The 10000-nt window shown below is 44.5% G+C and overlaps 1 protein-coding gene across 3 annotated transcripts in view; it reads right to left on the minus strand.

The window, feature by feature from the left end:
* Positions 1-10000, minus strand: part of glrba (glycine receptor, beta a) — a 37189-nt gene that overhangs the window by 25509 nt on the left and 1680 nt on the right. For all 3 annotated transcript variants that reach the window (XR_005129315.1, XM_017724921.2, XM_037532578.1), the window contains exons 2-3: positions 7948-8076; positions 2018-2124 (exon numbers count right to left, since the gene is read on the minus strand). Coding sequence is in view for 2 of the 3 variants with exons in the window: in XM_017724921.2 (XP_017580410.1) it covers positions 2018-2124; positions 7948-8076 (236 nt within the window). In the remaining variant the exon portion in view is untranslated. The remainder of the gene's footprint in view (positions 1-2017; positions 2125-7947; positions 8077-10000) is intronic.

The raw sequence follows: 10000 nt of genomic DNA on the forward strand, positions 1-10000 counted from the left end.
ACTGCTGGACTGAATAGCCCACCAACCAAAAATTTCCAGCCAACAGGGTCAAGCAGGCATTGTCCTGTGACCACTGATAAAGACCTAGAGGATGACCAACACTGTTTCTGACTTTACATCGACCCGGTTAACCAACTCCGTGAGTGTGTGTGTACAGAAATGCAGCCTGGTTCCACTTTATTTTTTCTAGAGATCTGAAGCTCATTTCACAGTCAACTGCTGAAGATTTACAAGGAATGCACTGTACTTAGTACCTCATCTCCACATAAATAAAACATATGACAGTGTTTCCCACACACAGGCTGTACTTGAAGCCTCTTCACAAGTATATTGATGGTCACTCAGTTATATTTTCCCATTTTAACAAAATACACTTTCTGTTTTGTAGCTGGAACAAGTCTCAAAGAGAAATATTACATATTGTTATAAATAAGCTTAACACACAGTGTAACTGATGCAAAATTCACAAGCTAAACCTTCACTATAAAAGACACTGTTGTCATAATGTTAATTTATGCTATTGTCAGTCTGGGACTTCCAGGGTTGTCCTATTGCTTATTCAATAGGCTGGGCTGCTCTGTAAAACTAGCAGCACGTTGTGCGACATAATCTAACACATTCAATTACCACACTAGTTGTGTGTTTTCCTGCACCATATTGTTCTCGCTAGAGTCAAGCATGAGTTGTAATTTACACACAGTTGTTTTTTTTTTCATCTTTTTTTTTATCAGCTGTCATTGCCGTTTTTTTTTCTATGACTATATACGTGTCTTCTGTCTATCTATCTATTTATGGCTGTTTTCTATATATTTTTACGTTTTTTCTCTGTTGCTCCCCCTTTGAAAATCAAGGTTTCAGTAGCCTTTACATTTATAGCCTAATTGATGTCTTGCTTATTCTGACCTTCAGTCTCAAAAATAAAGGCATGAAACTGTCACTGGAGCAGTGCTCCTCTTGTCACTTGAGTTGAACCCTCAAAGATAAATCTCAGCACCTTTAGCCGGGGAACATTACTGTACCATAATAAATTGTACTGACTCCACACCCCCCCCCCTCGTCTCCAGGGCCTTTATTTCATTGTTCTGATTGATTGTTGTACTTTTCTTCGGGAAAAACTTATTTAAGGTTCACAATTGGACCTTAAACCCAACATTGTGCCTTTGAGGGAACATTTACATAGTTTGTACCTTGATGAACAAAAAATGTACCTTTATGTCTAACAGTGTTGGAGCAGAACAAATTCATTTCACGTCCCAAAGTATTCTGAAAACGAGGCAGCATCAAGAGAAAATGAACCTAAAGCAGAATAAAAGCTGTCAGCATTAGCTGGCCAGTTATTGCTCCTTGTTACAGCAACATTGGCTTTGAGAAACCTGACAAAACCCCTACCCTGAGTCCGTCAAGGGGGTGTCTCCTTTACAACCACCCAATAAACCGTCTTCTGCTTTATTTTATTTATCGGTGAATCCAGTGAACTTTAAAGTGTGTCGTTTGATGCGTTAGCGCCGCTTTGACTGGCTGTGTCATGAAACTTGAGACGCTTGCGGCTGTTTCAAATGAGCTGCAGCACACTTGACGTTCTACAACTCAAATCCAGTTTAGTTTTATGTATGTATGTATTTTAAACTTGATTAAGTAAACAAATGAGTTCCAATATCCACATATTCACATAACCCTTCACCACCACCCCATGTTGGCTTCACTTCAGACCTGCAGGAAGCACTTATATTAGATCAAGAAAAAACCCTGAAAGACAAAGTTAGTGCAAAATACTGAAAAGTAGTGTCCCTGTCTGAATTCAGCAAAAGTTTTACTCAACGTGAATGAATAACGCTGAAACGGAGTGAAATAGACTGACAGCCTTTCAGCAGAACACCTCCACATGTTTGCATGTTTCAGTGTGAAACGAGTGACATCATCTGCCTGTGTTATTGCAGATCTATCTGTGACTGAAGATTAGTTGCTTGGCCTACTTTAACTGAATTAAGCCGTGTCTGTGTTGATAAATGGTCAGTACCTTTGAAGTTGGGGCGAATACGGGAGTCGTAAGTCACCAGCAGGCGGTTGAGGATGTTACTGGTGGAGTTGGCAGGAACTCGATCGAGGTCTTCAGCCGACAACTGACTGTATCAACGAAAGCACACAGACAGATACACAAGCAAACTGTACAATGATCTATATTTCAGCTTTAGCTTTAGTCAGTAACCAAGCTGCCTTAAAATCTTGACCTTATTAAAATTCCAATAAGCGGCAGCAACAGAACCCCAGATTGCAATGTGATCTGAGCAGCACTGGGGAATCTAAGTGGTCCTGACTAAAGAGGATAAGTTATGATGACACCAAAAGGCTAAATCATTTTTTTACAGTACAGCGATTTAACAAGCCTGAAACCTGGAAAGCCCTGATAAACCCAGCACTGAAAAAGTGCTAATTAAACCAGCTCAGTGCTCCACACGCAGGACCTCTGTCAGACCTGGAGGCTCTATAATCCTGTGCCTTTCAGCAATAGAGAACATCATTTCTTTTTTTTTTGTATCACGTTGTTAAATGCTTTTTGTTTCTGGCTAATTAACTCTGTTGTCTCACACTAAAGGGTCCTTCTTTCTGTGACTAAAGAGCATTTTGAACACCTTAAATACACACACTCTGACATACAGCTGTCTGCAGATGTTTTAAAGAAAATGAAACAGGCTGCTTGCAAACACTGTGCTTGGATTAAACGGTAGAATCAGTGATTTTACACATTTTGGAATACTTGGTGAGAAGTTCCTCACATTCCAGCAGCTGTATATGGATCACTCTACTGAACTGGTTCAAAGTTACAAACACAATTAAGACTTTTAACTTACTTAGACTTCAGACTTAAAACTGCACTGTTTTGCACTGAATGACCCTCTACCTTAACTATGTTGCGCGGGCGGCGCTGAGGCCTACAGCAGGCTTACGGCGTTAAACTGCTGGATGTCCAAGTGGTGTTCCGAAAATCAAGTCGGCTTTATGGACAATTGGTTGCACTTCGAGGGCCTGGTCTTATAGGTAGGGATGGTGTCCACCCCACGCGGGAGGGTGCTGCCTTACTTTCGTGCAGCACAGCTCATAGTCTCTTAGTTAGTCGGCAGAGTAGTGTAAACCGCTGCTGACAGTCCAGAGCCGGGACCAGGCCGCAGACAGACAGGCTAAACCGACCGTCTGCCATCCGCCTTGAGGCGTCACCCAGGTTCAACCTTATTGAGACTGTGTCTTTGCCCCGATTTAAAACTAAATTTAATCACAGAAAAACTCAATCAGCCCGTTTAAACAACCTAATCAACATATATCCGTGTTCTGATGATGGCACTAACACCTTAGATCTAAAGTTTGGACTACTCAATATAAGATCACTAAACTCTGAATTTTTAAAAGAATTTAGTGATTTTGCCAGACTGTCTCAGAGTGCTGCCGTGTCTGTGTGTCCTTCTGGTTCTCTCCTGTTAGCTAAGCTGTCATAGTCAGATCTGCCGGAGTCGTTATCCACACTCTGGAAATGTTCACATTCCCTGTTTTACGTACAAACAGACAGAATAAAACTAATTTTTTTATTCCGAGTATACGACTGCCCACATGTCTGGCCGGACACTGAAGGACAACTGACTGTCGAGCCCTCCTGCTGCCCACTTCAGACCAGCTGCCCATTCCCCAGCTACCTTGGACTAGCTGTCCACCCTACGCTGATGTTTTCATAGACTCCTAGTTATTCCTACTACTAATATTACTGCTATTAATATTAGTAGTATAATCACTTGTAGGTAGTCTGACCAGTGGAGGACGGGTCCCCCCTGGTGAGCCTGGTTCCTCCCAAGGTTTCTTCCTCAGCTCTGAGGGAGGTTCTCCTTGCCACTGTTGCCCCTGGCTTGCCCACAGGGGGGTTTTTACATTCATATTAAAACTCTGTCTTTATTGGAATTCTGTGAAGCTGCTTTGTGACAACAACTGTTACAAAAAGCGCTACACAAATAAATTTGACTTGATTTGATTTGTTTATTCAATTAAAATAAATGACTGAAGATTCCATTTTGTGACTGTTTTGGTGTTTTTTGGCTAATTCTGACCAGATCTGAAAATTGCAGCTCTGGAATTCCTTTTATGGCCTAAATGTTCTGTACTGTACAGTAGTGCTTGAAAGTTTGTGAACCCTTTAGAATTAGGTCGCCTAAATGCAAATTAAAATCGCAGAGAGGAAAACTCTGACTGTTGTGTGTGCATATGCACCAAACAATAGGTCGGAGTATTTGGCATTCTTGGAGTGAGTGGTCAGGGTTCTGGAAAGGACCCACTTACAAGCTCCTTAGTCTTATTGGATGACTTCGATGCTCATGTTGGCAATGACTGGGAGACCTGTACAGGTGTGACTGTGAAGAACGGCCTGTCCAATCTAAACCCAAATGGTGAATTGTTACTGGACTTCTGTGCCAGGCATGGATTGTTCATAACGAACACCAAGGATGTTCATAAGCGTGCATGGTATGTACAGAGCTCCTTTGGTCAGATGTCAATGATCGACTTTGCTGTTGTTTCATCTGACGTGAGACCATGTCAGATGAAACATATCATGTTCTGGACACTTGGGTAAAGAGAGGTGCTGAGCTGTCAACTGATCACCATCTGGTGATGAGTTGGATCAGGTGGCAGGTTAGTGGTTGGTTAGTGTAGTGGTTAACACTTCTGCCTTCTACGCTGTAGACTGGGGTTCAATCCCCACCTGGGCAAACACCCTACACTGTACCAATAAGGGTCCTTGGGCAAGACTCCTAACACCGCCTTGGCCTACCTGTGTAAAAATGATCAAATTGTAAGTCGCTCTGGATAAGAGCGTCAGCCAAATGCTATAAATGTAAATGTGGCAGGGAAGACTGATGGTCAGGCCCGGTAGGCCCAAGCAAATAGTAAGGGTATGCTGGAAATGACTGTCGGAGGTCCCTGTTTGGAATGATTTTAAGTCCCACCTCCGGGAGAGGTTTCTCATGTCCTGGAGGAGGTAGGGGACATGGAGTCTGAATGGACCCTATTCAAATCCTCCACGATGGAAGCTGCCAAGCATAGCTGTGGCCAAAAGCTTGTGGGTGCCTGTCAGAGCGGTAACCCAAGAACCCCCTGGTGGACACCAGTGCTGAGGGAGGCCATCAAGCTGAAGAAAGTGGCCTTTAGGGACTGGGTGGTCCGAAGGACTCCTGACTCAGCAGATGGGTACCGGCAGGCAAAAAAGTTGGCAGCCGCAATGGTGGCAGAAGCAAAATCCAGGGCATGGGAGGAGTTTGGTGAGGCCATGGAAAAAGACTTTTGGTCGGCTTCAAGGAGGTTCTGGACAACTGTCTGGTGACTCAGGGGTGGCTGTGCCCAAGCTGTATTCTGCTGGGGTTGAGAAACTCTGACTTCAAGTGAGGATACTGTCGGTCGGTGGAAGGAGATCTTTGAAGAACTTTTTAATCCGGGAGACATGCCTCCCTCATGGGAGTCAGGGCCAGAGACTTCTGGTGTGTCGACCTCCATTTCCCTAGTGGAGGTCACTGAGGTAGTTGGCAAGCTCTTCAATGGCAAGGCACCAGGGTTCCCCGAGATATCCTGTGGGAGGTCCTCCGGGAGTATGGGGTGCCATGGCTACTACTCCAGGCCATTCAATCTCTGTACTCCTGGAGTGAGAGCTGTGTTTGTATGCTCAGCATTGAGTCAGACCCTTTCAGTGTTGGCGTTGGACTCCGCCAGGGTTGTGCCCTCTCTCCACTCCTGTTCGTGATCTTCATGGACAGGGTGTCAAGGTGTAGCTGAGGTCAGGAGGGCATTATGAGCGGAGGCCGGAGGGTGGCGTCTCTGGTATTTGCAGACAATGTTGCTCTTTTGGCTGGATCACATGGATACCTCCAGCGCTCACTGGAGCAGTTTGCAGTGGAGTGTGAAGTGGTTGGTATGTGGATCAGTACCTGTCATCAGTCTGAGTCCATGGCCTTGACAATGATGTTGGACGAGAAGGCCTGGCTCACAGTCTCTGCTCTAATTCATCCCAAAGGTGTTGGGTTGAGGTCAGGACTCTGTGTAGGCCAGTTTCCACACCAAACTTGCTCATCCATGTCTTTATGGACCTGCTTTGTGCACTGGTGCACAGTCATGTTGGAACAGGAAGGGGCCGTCCCCAAACTGATCCCACATAGTTGGGAGCATGAAATTGTCCAAAATGTCTTGGTCTGCATCATAAAGCCCCCACACCATAATCCCCCCTCCACCAAACTTTACACTTGGCACAACGCAGACAAACAAGTATCATTCCCTTGGCAACTGCCAAACCCAGACTTGTCCATCGGATTGCCAGACAGAGAAGCGTGATTGGTCACTCCAGAGAACACGTCTCCACTGCTCTAGAGTCCAGTGGCGGCGCTTTACTCCACTGCATTCCACGCTTTGCATTGCACTTGGAGATGTAAGGCTTGGATGCAGCTGCTTGGCCATGGAAACCCATTCCATGAAGCTCTCTACGCTGTTCTTGAGCTGATCTGAAGGCCACATGAAGTTTTGCGGTCTGTAGTGATTGACTCTGCAGAAAGTCGGTGACCTCTGCGCACTATGCCCCTCAGCATCCGCTGACCCCGCTCTGTCATTTTACGTGGCCGACCACTTCGTGGCTGAGCTGCTGTCGTTCCCAATCGCTTCCACTTTGTTATAATCCCACTGACAGTTGACTGTGGAATATTTAGTAGTGAGGAAATTTCACGACTGGACTTGCTGCACAGGTGGCGTCCGATCACGGTACCACGCTGGAGTTCACTGAGCTCCTGAGAGCGACCCATTCTTTTGATTGGAGCACCTGAATTCAATGATTTGGATGAGTGAGCGAATACTTTTGGAAATATGTTATATGTGTGTCTATGTATATATGTATGTATATATATATATATATATTCTGTTTTTTTTTTCTTACTGGAAATGTGATTTCTGTCTGTTGATTACAATACTGTCTAAGGTACAGAACAAAACATAGCCAAACCCTAACCTTACAGGCTAAAATATCATTTAGAACCACTTCTCAAACTCCAGAGCTATCCCAACATTACAGCTATAGACCTTAACATTACTAAAGAGAAAGAGAGAAAGAGAGAGTGAGAGAGTGAGAGAGAGAGAGAGAGAGAGAGGGAGAGAGAGAGAGAGAGGGAGAGAGAGAGAGAGAGAGAGAGAGAGAGAGAGAGAGAGAGAGACAGAGAGAGAGAGAGACAGAGAGAGAGAGAGGGAGAGAGAGAGAGAGAGAGAGAGAGAGAGAGAGAGCCACACACAAGAAATACAGAGCAAGAGATGCATGAATGTGCAAAAAAAGGGAAATCTAAACTCTTAAAAAGGATGGCTCTTCAAGAGCTCTTTAGTAAAGGGAATGGTTCTATATAGAACCATGAGTTATATACAGAACCATTTTATACTTAAATGGTTCTTCAGATTGATTGAGAATATTTTGTATATGGTTCTGTAGAGAACGCCATGTAAAGAAGCACTTCTCATGGCTGCAAATACATTTACGGCATTTGGCTGAAGCTCTGATCCAGAGCGACTTACAATTTGATCCGTTTATACAGGGAGGCCAAGGTGGTGTTAGGAGTCTTGCCCAAGGACTCTTATTGGTATAGTGTAGGGTGTTTACCCAGGTGGGGATTGAACCCCAGTCTACAGTGTAGAAGGCAGAGGTGTTACCCACTACACTAACCAACCAACTAGATGTCCCCAGGGTGATGAAAATTATGCAATGATCAAAACCTGCAGTAATTAATGGAGAAAGTTAAAGAGGCCAAAGACGTCCTGTAGGTTTCAGAGGTTGAGACTAGGTGTAGCACAGCAGCACTTACTCCCATACCAAGGACCATGGAAACACATGGAAATGTCAGGAAACTTGAGTGTCTATATGTGTGAGAGAGAGAGAGAGAGAGAGAGACTCACGAGGGACAGATGACTTGCTTGCCCTTCTTGCCTTTCTTGGGTTTGCCTCCTTCTTTGGCAGTGCCCTCAGCGGAAAACTGAACCAGCAGCAACAACAAGAACAGCCCCCTCAGAACCATGACTGCACACCTGCACCACAAACACAAACACAAAGCTAGCACTGGAGGGTCAGAATCAGAGGTGGCACAATACCGCAGCTTCGCCTCTGTTACTGGCGTCATAGCGATATGTTTACTAACAGTGAAGAACTGAATATTGTCCGATACCGTGTCGATTTTTTTATTTTAAAATATTAGGCTTTAAAATGAGCTTTTTGTAACTGAAGCACTGTAGATGAGCATCTCTTGGGGCAGCCGTGGGCTGGAGGTCAGGGAACCAGCCTCGTGACCGGAAGGTCGCCGGTTAGATCCCCAGAGCCGACAGTCCATGACTGAGGTGTCCTTGAGCAAGACACCTAACCCCCAACTGCTCCCCGGGCGCCGTGGATAGGGCTGCCCACCGCTCCGGGCAAGTGTGCTCACTGCCCACTAGTGTGTGTGTGTGTGTGTGTATTCACTAGTGTGTATGTGGTGTTTCACTTCACGGGTGGGTTAAATGCGGAGGTGGAATTTCCCCGTTGTGGGACTAATAAGGGTCTCTTAATCTAATCTAAAAGTACACAGTCGTGTTAAAATATCTGTCGATTCTCTTCATCTGGTTATCTAAAAGACTGACCGCCTTCCTCGGCATAAATTTCAAGCTGCATGTGTTGTACTGTGGCTTTCTGAGGCCCCAGTATGGCTTTAATGTAATGTAGGTATGATGCCCTCAGTGATTAGAAACCTAACCAGACAGCACTGTATAAGGTGATAAACAATTAGAACTGACTATTTTTGAAAGTTAATTCATCATATCACTGTGCAGCACTGCTGAATGGACCCAGAGCACATGAACCTGCCTGTAAATAAGCCTATTTGCTTTACTGAAGACGGCTGACTTTCTCACTTTCCACAGCTATGGTGGACAGAAGGGTGGCCAGGCTTCATGCTAGGATGGCCCTGGCCACCACCAGCCCACCCCCTGCCAACAGGGGCGTAGCCAGATGTTTTAGAATGGGTTGGCAAACTGAATGAATGAATAAGTAAATAAATATATAGGCATTACTGCATTGAAATGACACAAATTGATGCACTATTTTTTTTTGTCTGTATGCAACTAAATCTGTCCATCATTTCCACAGGAAACACTAAATCAAACCGAAAGACCCAACTGTGTTGACGTAACGCGTTTTAGTCATTTATGAAAAACTGATATTTGAATCAAGCAAATTAAATGCATCAAATTTCCTCAGTGCACAAAATCAACGTTAAGAAAAACACTTTATAGTGACAGACCACAGAACAGGGGTGTCAAACCCAACCACCGAAAGGGTCATATTAAAAAATCTCAGCAAATCTGTGTTTTATCTCATTTTTACTTGACACTTTGCCTTGACCTGAATGGGCCAAACACGTATTCAAATATAAGTGTAAATAAAAATAAATTGTTTTAGGTATTTTTTTAAAAACAGCCTATTAGCTCAAACTAGACACCAGGCATCTTTTCTTTTTGTGCACAGATTGTTTCATGGACAGCGGGTCAGAACGCACACTATGCTGCAGTGCATGCTGGGGACTGTAGCGCATCTCAGCGTGAAACAGACTAGAAAGAGCTGGAAATTAAACGAATTTTGCGGGCCGTGGGACGGCGTCCCGGGCCGTGCGTCTGACACATGGGCCTTAGGAGTTATTCTATTAGGTTTCGCACTCTCACTCATTCTAGGAGGTCCTGGCCACTCAGGCCACCCTTTGCACATGGGTCGTATAAGCTGAGATCTTGCGTGTCTGAGGAACATCTAAGGTTCATTCAATGCATCAGTCATAAGGGTATCATACTCCTCATTTCGCCGGATCTCCCTCACTATGGTTTAACTGTTGGAAGTAAGAATTTAGGAAATCACTCAGTAGAATGGAATTCTCCTGGAAACGTCGCCGTTGATTCCCACGATTTACAACTCAAATCTTTGAAAGGAACA

This window comes from Pygocentrus nattereri, chromosome 22 (genome assembly GCF_015220715.1).
Source record: "Pygocentrus nattereri isolate fPygNat1 chromosome 22, fPygNat1.pri, whole genome shotgun sequence".
NCBI lineage: Eukaryota > Metazoa > Chordata > Actinopteri > Characiformes > Serrasalmidae > Pygocentrus > Pygocentrus nattereri.